Consider the following 13,409-nt stretch of genomic DNA (forward strand, 5'->3'; position numbering starts at 1 on the left):
AATATGATTTACTCATATGAGGCTTGCTATCCCAAAACCAGCGTACTGTCACTAAATATTCAAATGAGTAATTATCATAAGAAATGAAGTTTGGGGCGGCACTTATTCCAGCATTGACGGTAATCTACCCGAAGTACTGCACCCCACCATACATGAACATGATACTCTATGCGCGTAGGGACCCCAAGGAGGTACTCAGCAACTATGGCGACACCAATAGAGGGTGCCTTTTTCCTAATTGTATTTGTCAATAGGCAGTGGCGTATCTATTGAGTCTTAAAATTGGGTGGGGGCAGATGTGGTCGTGAAGATGAAGTGGGAGAATGAATGATTAGGTGAGGGGGGCACTACCTCACAAAATAGGGTGATTTAAGGTGAATTTTAACTACTTGAATGTGATTTTTTGTGGGGCTACTGGTGGAGGGCACAAGTATTTTTTTTGGGAGGGGTGGGAGGGCGAGCATCTTCTGCGCACCCCTAGATATGCCACTGCCAATAGGTGCTCTTGAAATTTGAGAAATCTGATTCCAAACTGTACAGTATTTGTCACATGAAACTTGATAGTACAGTCAGCTTTTTCAAGTATCAGACAATGTCTAATCAAACATTGTGTATGCCTATGTTGTACAGTACACCATTGTCTGCTCATAGTTTAGACAAGATGCAAACTACAGGGTTCTTTTTTGCTCATTGGGGATGTGTGTAACATTTTGGCTTGCCATGTTTTTATAACATTACATCTGCTATAATTGTAACTCAAGCAGTTGAAAGTTGTAATGTAATGTACATTATATAGTAATGTTATATCATTAATTTTAAAGTACATGTGCCAAGGATACAAATACCTAGCCAGGGCCCCAAAGATTGTCAGAAAGAAAAAAAAAAAATCATTTGTTGAGGGGTTGGAAATTATATGTATTCTTTAAAGTTTGTAAGACTCTAAAATCGATTTAATAAGGATATAAGTTCCTTAATAATTTGTCCTAGCTTCCAGGGGCTTTGTCCCCAGGGGCTTTGTCCCCTGGACCTTCTGAGAATTTCTAAGCGACTCCTTGAACATGCCTACTTATTTTACTGTCGGGAACCTCAGTGAAATGAGGCTCTAGGAGAGAATCCTCCTGCCGATGATTGGCACCTTTTTTATATTTGCGGAGGTATGTATGATGTAACAGCATCTTCTGCCATGGCCTTGCTTTGCGTCTACTGCTTTTGGACTAGGCACCAAGCCAAGTAAGAAAGACGTAAACCCGACACCCGTAACATCAACCATGTTTAGATTTTTTTAACTAATCAAGTAGCATAAAAATATAATAGTATAAAGATAATCTTTGTTGTACACAACTCTGTATATATTGTTTGAGGCTCTCGCTTTTTGTTGCTAACTGCAATGTGTATGCAGGTTACAGGTATATGTGTGGGGCATTGTTTGTTATGGGGATGGGGGTTTTGGTGGTCAGGTATTCCTAAGTTGTTTCAGTGTTGTTTCTTAAGTTGTTTCTAAAATAACCTCTTATTTTACATTTTGGAATTATTGTATTGAGTATTCAAATAAACGCCCCAGGGCGTTTATTGTTGAGGGGGTAGTTCATGATAATCGATTAATCGATCTTGTATCTTGTATCAACATTTAAAAGCTAATACAGTAATGGAAATTAGTTTGGTATACTTTTACTGTATGTGCTATAAATGTGTATACAGGACTTCCTCTAATTAAAGACCCTCCAATTAAAGCCCACCTCCAATTAAAGACCACTTTTCTGTGGCCCCCAAATGAACAACTGTCTTTTGTCTTTATTCTAATTAGGGACCAAAGCTGCTAAAAACCATGGAAACACCAGTCCCAAAAGTGGTCCTTAAATGGAGGGAAACCTGTATATGATAGTGCTACAAACCAGGCCCTAATTTTGGGTTACCCTCTATTGCATTTTGTGTGCGCCATACCTAATTTAATTGGTGTCCCACACTCGATTTCTTTTCTTTTGGATTATGCTTATTCCGTCTCTAAATTAACTTTCTCATTGGCGCTGTCCAGAATGAGAAAAATAATAAAAAATAAGAGAATTGTGGCAAGTTTATGGTACAACATAAATATAAAAAAAGTAGACTAAAAGAAGTATATGTAATTGGAGATGTACTGTTGGAATGTGGTCTTACAAAACTCATTTGAGATTGTGTTTACGTTTGACAAATTGAGTAATATCTCACATTATTTACAAGTTTGATATAATTATTTAGTTTTCACTATTAGAAAATAAATTCATTTTATGTGATGCATTTTTTTTTTATAAGAAGTTGAAATAGAGAATGAAGAGTACGATTCTTTTACTGATGACATAAGTTCTCTCCGTAAGTCAATATCAATGTTGTGTTGGCTAACGATGCTTATAATGTAAAATTATGCAGCTTGTATAAATCTGGCTTTACTCAATAGACAATATTAGATCCAGTGGTGGCTAGAAATTGCCGAAAGGGAACCAACAAACCTTAACGTATGGGTCTCAACCAAGGGCCTCCCCAAACCAAGGGTTGTCCCTAAACCAAGGGGCTGCTTAGAGTCTTGGTCACACAGTCCAAAAATAAATCCCTGATTGAAGTTCATGGGAAGAGATTTCCGAAATTAATGTTTTAGTCCAACCACATCGAATTGGCAATATGGTCCAGCTTGTTTGAGGGGGCCCTTTTGACACACCACTGGTTTGATCAATTTTTGTCTGTTATGCTAAATATCTGATCAAGTACACCATGTTTGTTAAGCTAAAGCTCATGTCGACTGCTCAGTCTCATAGATAAAAATCATGATGGTGTGTTACCAGCTATACATTAACATTGTCCACTAATCATGGACCTATTATTAAGTCCCTCCTCTTGGATATTGTTTCTAAGGTGTAGGACCTTAAAGGGAGTAAACGTACGTAAACTTGCGTGTTTGTTAGACATGCGCTTGTTGGTTGCTGTTTAAATAATGTGTTCTAATTCTTGTCGCTCTCGGAAGTGAGTCTGCACTGTTGTTATTCCTTGGTTGAAATCATCAACTACGTGTGATTCATAGTCTTAAAGTTCCATTCAAGCTATTTGCAAACAGTTGTATATGTCTGTAACTTTTGCATTGCTTTGTTTTTATAGCTTCTGTGAATTCATAGTTTATGCAATTTATACTAATCAGTGGTAGCTGCAGAAATTTTCCGACAAGACGGGGACCGTACTTCTCTGGAAGGGGAAATTTCCCCCCAACCAATGCTATTGTTGGCAGGATAGTTGTCAATTGTTGCTCTAAATTATACATTTGGGTTTGGGGGGCGGGGGAGCGGAGTTGTTTAATGTCAGGTGCACTAGTACATGAAACCAAGTGGCTAAGATAAAAGAGGAACATTCCCAAGGGCTGGGCCTTCTTATGGGTAAAGGGAATGCTTACTTTGTGTCTGTGTTCAGAAACAAAAGTCTAACATTACATTTTTCATAGCTGTGGAAAGTAGAATGTTTTTTTTTATAACACACCTTAATAGATCTTTGTCATTTGAATGGTGGATTTCGTGTCACGTGACATTGGTTATTTACATTATTTCGTCATTCATCATGGAAAGTTAGTTCCACTGTGTATTTTTAGTTCCATCCGGTGCATTTTTTTCCCCCATCCGTTTCACTTCGTTGCACACCTCAACCAAATAAAATCTTTTCATTGGTTAAAACGATGCTGGACTGTTCCATTCAGAAAAAAGATAGATTTTTTTTTTGTAAAATATCAAATGACAAGAATCTATTATCTAAATAATGAATGTTTTTTATGAGTGCAATAGAACGACTATTTTTCTGAGCTGAAAGCTTGACTTCCATTCAAAAAGGCTCTGCCTTGTTGAACTGAACAGTCAGTCTTCCAACTAATAAAAATATATTCTTCCTATTGCACTCATAAACATTTATAATGTACCATACATGTTTGTGTGTATATTTTAGCTGTGTCATGTTATACATTATAAAGCAAAAATTACTGGTATGTTATATATTAAAATTATGTAAAAAAAGAATGAACAAGGCAACTGGGTTATATACTGTAGCACTTATCAATATTATCGTTAATTATATCAAGATTGCTTCTGAAGGTTCTGTAACCTCCTTGCAGTGTAGTGCAGGCAGACCCCAAATTCCAAAGCTTTTTAAACCTATTATTTCACAAAATTGTTCCTAATTATTGCAAAATGTTATAGTGTGCATTGCATTTTATATTTGCCACCTCTTATAGGCTGACCGTTTTGATTTTCAATAACTATGGTATGAAATTAGTTTGAACTTGATCAGCTCCAGTGATTACAGAATGATCTCTATAAGGAATTTTATTTATATGCCCGAACCCCCTCCAGGCCCCTGCCTCTGGACCCTCACATTTCATTTCCTATCATGAAAAATGCTAAAGTATGCATTGCATTTTATTTGCCAGCTCTGTGGTACAAAAATTTGTTGGAAATTATCAGCTACATCCATTGTGAACAATTAAATGGTATCTGTAGGCCTACAGATGTAAAGGACAAAAAAAAAGTCTTTAGTCCTCGCTTCGTTCGCAAAACGCACCTCCCCATCGAAAAATTCTTCCTACTAGCCTATAGTGGTGTATCTAATTTTGGCATTCAAAATGTAAATAACATTGCTACCATCTTTTTTAAATCATGATTTTGTTTCTTCTTACTTCATTATTCACAAGTTGGTTTGCTCTCACTATTTCAATCATGCGTGTTATGTGATGAATATATTTTTTTTTCAAGAAATTAAAATAGAGCAAGGGATTGAAGGGAATGTAGATTCAACAGATGACTTGAGTTCTTTAGTGCGTAAGTCAATATCGATGTGATGTACGATAATAAGTCAATATCAATGTGATGTACAATAATAAGTCTATATCAGTGTGATGTATGATACACATCTAGATGTGTATAAGAGACAGGAGAGTATCGATGTGATGTACGATAATAAGTCAATATCAATGTGATGTACAATAATAAGTCTATATCAGTGTGATGTATGATAATATAATAAAGTCAATATCGATGTGATGTACTGTATAAGAATTCAATATCAATTTAATGTATGATAGTCAATATTTATGTGATGTATGATGAGAAATCAATATCGATGTGGTGTACGATAGTAAGTCAATATGAATGTGATGTACTGCAATAAGAAGTGGGGCAGTAAGTCAGTATCTATGTGGTGTATGATAACAAGACGTTGCTTATATTTTATCGGTACTTACAGAATTTTCAGTTATTTGCTGGTCATCTGAATTGTACAATTTTATTTGCGAAAAAATACCACTATGTAATAACATTTACTATAAGCCTGGTTTATGCCATTAAGTGTTACTGATCAATGTTTCATCAGACTTGATGACATCATGCTACCAAAATATCATCAGAGATTGAATGTTAAGTTTGACAGATAAATATCTGATTGTACCCAGCTTTATATCAACATTTTAATAGGTACAATGTGATTGTAGACTACAAGGTTCCATTTGCATATGAAAGTTTAAAATGAGGGAGCCTGCCAGAGTAATTTGCATCACCTCAAGCACCCCCTCTCCCACTGAAAACCTTGAACTAAAAGGTTTACAGTGAAAATTCACCTCATTATCTAACAACTTACAAGTTCTGTTAAACACCTTAGGAAGAATATTACTTTCATGTGATATTAGAACACCAATTAATGATGTTTTAATTTTGTTGAACTGGCAAACATTTATAGTTCATTTCATCTAATCTCATTTTTTAACCTATTTGATTTGCACTATTGATAACATTTTTTATACATTTTGTGTGATGCATTAATATCTTTCAAAAAGTTACACAAGATGATGAGGAGGAAGAGCTTGTACCTTCAGACAATGACATGAGTTCTCTTCGTAAGTTAGTGTTTAAAGTGTAATATTTTGTAACCAGATTTGCTTATAAAATGGCAGCTTGTATTGAGCCTGGCATATACCATCAGATATTTTTTTTACAAGGTTATTTTACCTCCTTGTAGTGTAGTTCAGGCAGACCCCGAATTCCAAAAGCTTTTTAAACCTATTATTTCACAAAATTGATTTTCAATAACTATGGTATGAAATTTGTTTGAACTTGATCAGCTCCAGGGATTACAGAATGATCTCTATAAGGAATTTTATTTATATGCCCAAATTCCCTCCAGGCCCCTGCCTCTGGACCCTCACATTTCAAAAAGTTCACTTTTTGAAGCTTATTATTTCACCTCCTATCATGAAAAATGCTAAAGTATGCATTGCATTTTATTTGCCAGCTCTGTTGATTTTGAATAACTGTGGTACAAAAATTTGTTTGAAATTATCAGCTACATCCATTGTGAAAAATTAAATGGTATCTGTAGGCCTACAGATGTAAAGGACAAAAAAAAAAAGTTTTTTAGTTCTCGCTTCGTTCGCAAAACGCACCTCCCCATCGAAAATTCTTCCTACTGGCCTTTAGTGGTGTATCTAATTTTGGCATTCAAAATGTAAATAACATTGCTACCATCTTTTTTAAATCATGATTTTGTTTCTTCTCACTTCATTATTCACAAGTTGGTTTACTCTCACTATTTCAATCATGCATGTTATGTGATGAATATATTTTTTTTTCAAGAAATTAAAATAGAGCGAGGGATTGAAGGGAATGTAGATTTAACAGATGACTTGAGTTCTTTAGTGCGTAAGTCAATATCGATGTGATGTACGATAATAAGTCAATATCAATGTGATGTACAATAATAAGTCTATATCAGTGTGATGTATGATAATATAATAAAGTCAATATCGATGTGATGTACTGTATAAGAATTCAATATCAATTTAATGTATGATAGTCAATATTTATGTGATGTATGATGAGAAATCAATATCGATGTGGTGTACGATAATAAGTCAATGTGATGTACTGCAATAAGAAGTAGGACAGTAAGTCAGTATCTATGTGGTGTATGCACAAGTCAGTATCATTGTGATGTATAATAACAAGACGTTGCTTATATTTTATCGGTACTTACAGAATTTTCAGTTATTTGCTGGTCATCTGAATTGTACAATTTTATTTGCGAATAAATACCACCATGTAATAACATTTACTATAAGCCTGGTTTATGCCATTAAGTGTTACCGATCAATGTTTCATCAGACTTGATGACATCATGCTACCAAAATATCATCAGAGATTGAATGTTAAGTTTGACAGATATATATCTGATTGTACCCAGCTTTATATCAACGTTTCAATAGGTACAATGTGATTGTAGACTACAAGGTTCCATTTGCATATGAAAGTTTGAAATGAGGGAGCCTGCCAGAGTAATTTGCATCACCTCAGGCACCCCCTCTCCCACTGAAAACCTTGAACTAAAAGGTTTACAGTGAAAATTCACCTCATTATCTAACAGCTTACAAGTTCTGTTAAACACCTTAGGAAGAATATTACTTTCATGTGATATTAGAACACCAATTAATGATGTTTTAATTTTGTTGAACTGGCAAACTCTGAAAAGTAGATGGAGAGACCAATTATTATGTTTAACTTTTAAATGCCTTCAAGTACTTGCTTCCTCCTACCTAATTAATATGTTTGTTTTCCTTGAAAATGATAAAAAAATTAGAAGCCAGATAAAATAATCATTTTGTAGTTCCACAATGGAACATATGTCAAGGAAAACAAACTTTTCATTACTGTGCATCCATGAAGTGGAACCAACTACCTAGCAATATAACTAGGGATTTCCAGAATTTTAACCAATACACATTTAAAAATGCCCTGAATAAATTGGTCTCTCCTCTATTTTTGTAATTAAGTCATCTATTTTTGTCCTTTGTTTAATTTTCCTAAATTTTTCTTTTCAATTTTTCAATTTTTGTATTTTATGTTATGTTACTGGACCACAAGGAAAACCAATGCCTTTGCATTCAGCGTGCCTTCCAGTATAACGAAAGTTATACTCGATAAATAAATAAATTAACATCTATCTCCACAACTACTTTCCTGTTTCCCATACCCTATCATCTCCATGTCACTACTCCACTGGTAGAGTTTTATTGTGAAAATGTTTGGATGAGCATAGTCACTACTCCACTGGTAGAGTTTTATTGTGAAAATATTTGGATGAGCATAAATTGTGTGTGGTCTTATATTGTTGGATTTCATTCATTCAAGGTGTACTATTGTAGGCAGGTTATATGTGTAGGTGTTGGTGTGGGAATTTATGGAGCATTCACCAGTTCCTTGTTTGTTTTCTGGTTGAATATATGATTTATTGTTGAAATATATTATTTAAACAAAACAATTTGCGGTGTGTATGATTGGGGGATTGAAGTAGTTTTCTTTTATTTCCTACTGTTGATCAATTGTAAATAAATAATTTTCCTTTTATCTTCCTGTGACCCCCCCCCCCCAACTGTTCTCTTTAAGAAGAATGGGCTAATCCTCTTACCAACTAGTAGAGCACCAGATCAAATATTCCAGATCAACCAGATCTAGCGCCTCTGAATTAAATTTGAATGTGCCTGGTTGCCCATAAACCTAAGCTTAACCTTGGCCGCCATTTTAATCTTTTCAGTCTGTTGTATGCGTCTTTATTCGCAGAGTCAATATAGTCTTATACGCCATATTTAAAGGACTCAAAGTTAAGCTTTGAACTGAAAAGTTTAGCTGAAAATAAGTCAATGGGATCATTTAGAAGTACTTTTTATCTTAATTATTTTGTACAGGAGGAAGTTTTGATTTTTTTTTTTTGTAGTTATCTGCGACTTATCAGAACTAAATTGATTTATTTACTGTAATAAACAAAAATGGCAATAACAAAATAGCAATAATAATAACAAAGTAACAATAATAATTTAAGGGTTTTGCTGTCCCTATACTTTGTCTTGTGTGCTTCTGTTAATTTCTGCTTTTTATGGTTGAATCAAAGATACTAGAAACACAAGATAGAGTTCTCTACAGAAAAAAACTGTATCACCGAAATGCATGGTGAGAATACAAACAATGGTGCATAGCATACGGCTGGATTTAAAAAACTTATGCCAAACTTACGTCACAGTGAATACATAACCTCTTTGGTGGCTCGTTTGGTGGAGGTAGAACGCAGCTAACAAAATTACGTTACAAGAACGTTAATATAATAATGTTACAGTTTGGTGATAAAAACGTTAATTTGTAGAACCATATGTACGTAATTTCACTTTACAGCGTTTGAACGTTCTTACAACGTTGTGTGAACGTTATTTTGTGACATACCTAACCACAACGTTTGCGAACATTATAAGAACGTTTTACTGGGAAATCGTTGCCATCCATAAGATACAAACAAGTAGGCATGAATAAATCAAAAGAATAAAATTACAGCACAGAATCGTATGACCGGACTCTGAATACTGATAATGTTAATATCATTCGCGGAAAAAGAAGTGCGCCACGTACGCCAGGATTTACTTGGCACAGAAGGGCGCCCTGTAGGGGACCTTTGTACGACCTGATTTGCGTAAAATATATGACGTATATCCGCTTCATATTGCTATGCGAGATTTCTATCTTGAGTTTCTAGTATCATTGGTTAAATCAATCAATGAAAATATAACATAAAGAGTAATAATATTTTTCTAGTGAAAATATCATTATTCATTTATGGTTTTCTTTTTCAGCTTACATTACATTGGCCAAAAAAGGTGAAAGAATGGGGACAGCCCTCTTTCCAAACTGGTAAGTTTAAAAGGACATCCTCAAAGGGGCCAAACAGCCCTGGCAAGAGTATGAACAAAGCCTCTGGTCAGGGTCCTCCTTAGGAGGGTTGGATGGTAAAAATTGTGCTTTAGACCTCAATACTAAGATCTTAAATCTAATAATTTTAGTTGGATCTGCAAATTAATATGTTTAGTCAGTGGCCTCTAGGGAACGTCAGCAGGGAGTCCTTGGTACCAGCACTGCTATCATCACATTTGTAAGTTGTAAGAGTATATCCTGTTGGAGGAATGATGGGATGAGTAATTTATAGCTAAATATAAAAGTAAACAGTCTTTGAACAGAAGCCCCAAGAAGTATGATGCCCATGCCTAGTTTAGACCTGTCCTGGAAAGAACAAAATAGTCAACAATCTGTTGCTATTTATTCAAGTGAATTGCCAACACAGAAAGTGTGGAAAAGAAAAGTAGCTACAAACAAACTATGTGAAGCTGTTAACACCGTCTTTTTAGGAGCCTTGTTTTTGTTAATGTCTCCAAAAATTCAATATTTAAACAGTTCTATATTAAGATATCTCATTATGTTGTTGATTTTGCAGGGAACTGTGTGAAGGGCTGACAAGCTCAAGCACAATAAAAGATGTACTGGAGCAGCTTATGAAGGAATATCAAGTAATGAGAAGCTCGGATGTTGGCATGACATATCAATTCGTCAACTGTAAGCAAAATAAGCAATATTCTATAATGTTTTAACTCAATATGAATACAGTAAGCAATATATAAGTCAGGTACTCAATGTGTAGGTCAGCATTAACACACCTTACACAGACAAAACATACCTTGCTTTTTTGTAAATAATTTATTGTATTGCATTATGTTGTATGTTAGGTGATAATGAACCTTGATGGCCCACTGAAGTAATAAATTGAAGGCTTGTCATCCCAAATTCAGCATCAGTGACCAAAAAATTGAAATTGAGTTTTTAATATATTCTTATTCTTACTATTGCCAAAGTTACAATGTGTTTTGGTTTTTCTGTACTTAAGTATACAATAATGCTACATTCTTTTGCTAATTACTCAGTTTAAAAATTAGCAATAGTATGTTAGTTTTGGAATGGCAACCCTCAATTATCTATATTATAGTTATGGTATAAATTTCAAAGCCTAAGATCACAATGCAAAAAAAATGGTCCTCAATAAACATATGTGATTCAAAACTTACCTGTCTGAAAAGCGGTAACAACATAGATCATCAAAGTCTCCATCTCCCGATGTGAATATCAGCCGTATTTCAGATTGAGGAAAATATAATGACCATTATTTTTCACCAGAGCAGCTGTCTCGCTAGCACATGCTAATGTTGGCATACACAAGGTCTGCATCTACATTCCTTAGCTGTTTCTTAGTAGTCAGTTGTTTTGATGTACTATTTACATACTACGTACGACAACGGTACTAATAAATAAGTGTCTGGACTGTTATTCCAAGTCAAACATTTAGATGTGTGGTGTGACTCACTATAATTGAATCGCCAGTTCTAAATGCACAGTGGTGTAATTTGAGATAGATATATGGAAATTCTGTTTCTGCTGGAAATAAATGATATCTTTACGGCAAACACTTACACTACACTTCTAAAATATACTTAAGCATTAAAATGGGAAAAATTGATATGTTTTACAAAAAAATCTTGGCAGTGGTTAGTACCATACACTTTTAAATCAGTGTGGTAAGAACATACAGAAATTTAAAGATATGTTTTAAGAAACTAATGTATAGGGCCTAAAGATGGGAATAAACCAAAGCTTCAGTAGAAATATAAATCAAGATTATGAACAACCCTATTAAAGGTAGAACCTGCACTACACATTTTCTATTTGTAGACTTAGGGCCTCTGTCAAAGTAGTCAACATGATTACAGTTATCAGGTGTTTCAATAAAAAGGAGAGTTTGAAGAAATAACTTGGTAACTGGAGATTTAAAAAGTGGAAAAAAAAAAGGTGGGAAAAAGGGTGTTCTTTATAAAATATTATTTTCATTATAAAAAGAATGATCATTATTTTGTTTTCTTTGTAGGTGAGGAGACGATTGTGTCCTGCCTTTGGTTTGACATGTGGGCAGTTCATGAGTTTGAAACGAAAAATGGAATTGCCGCATTATTTGAGTAAGTGTCTGCACTTAATACTGCATTGACTAACGTGATTCTATGAAGAACGCAATGCTACGATGCGCGCACAATGGATCATTTTTAATGATGATCTGTTCAGACCGACAATCAGCAAACTGTGTCTCGTCGTCTAGCGCTCACAGGGAATGACTGTCGTCTGACGCAGTGAGTGCCGAGCTTAAAACAATCTAAAGCCATATATAGTCATGTTGTGCCTATATATGGTCATGATATGCCTATATATGGTCATGATGTGATGTCATCATGACCATATTTAGGCATGTCACAAATTTTTTGTCCTTAGGACCACAATATGCCAAACTTCATATGCTCCATATTAGGTTTATGTGAAATTATATTTCTTAATTTCATTCATTATTTTGTAAGGTAAGTTTATGTTCCCCATCATTGCACTGTTCCCACGTGCCTGTCACTGCACCGTTCTCCCGCGCCTGTTGCTGCACTATTTCTCTGCGCTTGCCGCTGCACTTTCCCCCGTGCCCGCCGCTGCACTGTTTCCCCATGCCCGCCTCTACGCTGTTCCCCTGTTCTCGCTGCTGCACTCTTCCTCCGTGCCTGCTGCTATACTGTTCCCCTGTCCTAGCACTGTGCCCACTAATGCACTGCATTCCATGTGGGTCACCATCCTAATTTACCTTGTTAATTTTCAAACCAGGATCATATTACATTATATTTTTATATTTTTGTAGTAAAGATAATGGACCAGACTACTTGATGATAGCAAGCAAATGTGGCTATACTCATATCTATCCTAACTGGTAAGTGTGTTTTTCAATTTTTATTTTTTAATGAGGGAAAAAAAAATTACACTTAAACCTTTGGTCAGGTGTGCAATAATGGCCAGTGTGCATGTTAAAAAAAATGAAGCACACTGTGGAAAAGAGTAGGGGATTGTCTCTCAGTGTTCACTTCCCACTACACCAACAGAGGGACCCCACTAGAAGTACTTAAGTCTTCAGACTTTTGTGGATTTTCCTTGATGCTCATTCCGAATAAATTTAATCCATCTGCCAAAAAAAAAAAATTTAAAAAATAAAATATAAATAACTAAATAAATATTAAATAAAATGAAATAAAATAATTAATTAAATAAATAATTAAAAAAAATAATTAAATAAATAAATTAAATAAATATATAAACAAATGAATAAATTTGTCATCATATATGACGAATAAATTTATTGAGATTGATTGATTGAGGAATATTTATTTTCTAACCAACAGGTTATGGTTTTTTGGCATGTATTTCCCACTGCTTTAATTTTTTTTTAAATTAAAGAAAATCTGAATTAAGTAAATAAATAAAATATGCAGAAAAATCTGCCATTTGAAAATGAAAAATGGTGCAAATTAATAAATTGTAAAATGAGGCATGTCGTAGCAAAATGATTAAGTTGTCGCACAGGCCAGTATTGAGTAAATGAGCTATCAAATATGGGAGCTCAAAAAATTGCCTAAAAATCCAAATTTGTTTTTCATTATAGATCAAAAGTTTAATGTCTTATTAATCATGTACCAA

At 34.5% G+C, this 13,409-nt stretch overlaps 1 protein-coding gene across 1 annotated transcript in view; it reads left to right on the plus strand.

Annotated features, from left to right (window-relative positions):
• LOC117105438 (voltage-dependent calcium channel subunit alpha-2/delta-1-like) overlaps positions 1-12,648 on the plus strand; it is a gene marked incomplete at its 3' end in the record, with an annotated part of 93,539 nt that extends 80,891 nt beyond the window's left edge. The window contains 8 exon segments of the mRNA XM_033246569.1: positions 2,290-2,346; positions 4,755-4,820; positions 5,831-5,890; positions 6,627-6,692; positions 9,665-9,722; positions 10,300-10,418; positions 11,779-11,866; positions 12,580-12,648. Coding sequence (XP_033102460.1) covers positions 2,290-2,346; positions 4,755-4,820; positions 5,831-5,890; positions 6,627-6,692; positions 9,665-9,722; positions 10,300-10,418; positions 11,779-11,866; positions 12,580-12,648 — 583 coding nt within the window.
• Between the last annotated feature and the right edge of the window lie 761 nt (positions 12,649-13,409).

The sequence above is a fragment of the Anneissia japonica genome, unplaced genomic scaffold (genome assembly GCF_011630105.1).
Source record: "Anneissia japonica isolate Jap-2015-1 unplaced genomic scaffold, ASM1163010v1 scaffold1128_len1000024_cov185, whole genome shotgun sequence".
NCBI classification, from domain to species: Eukaryota; Metazoa; Echinodermata; class Crinoidea; order Comatulida; family Comatulidae; genus Anneissia; species Anneissia japonica.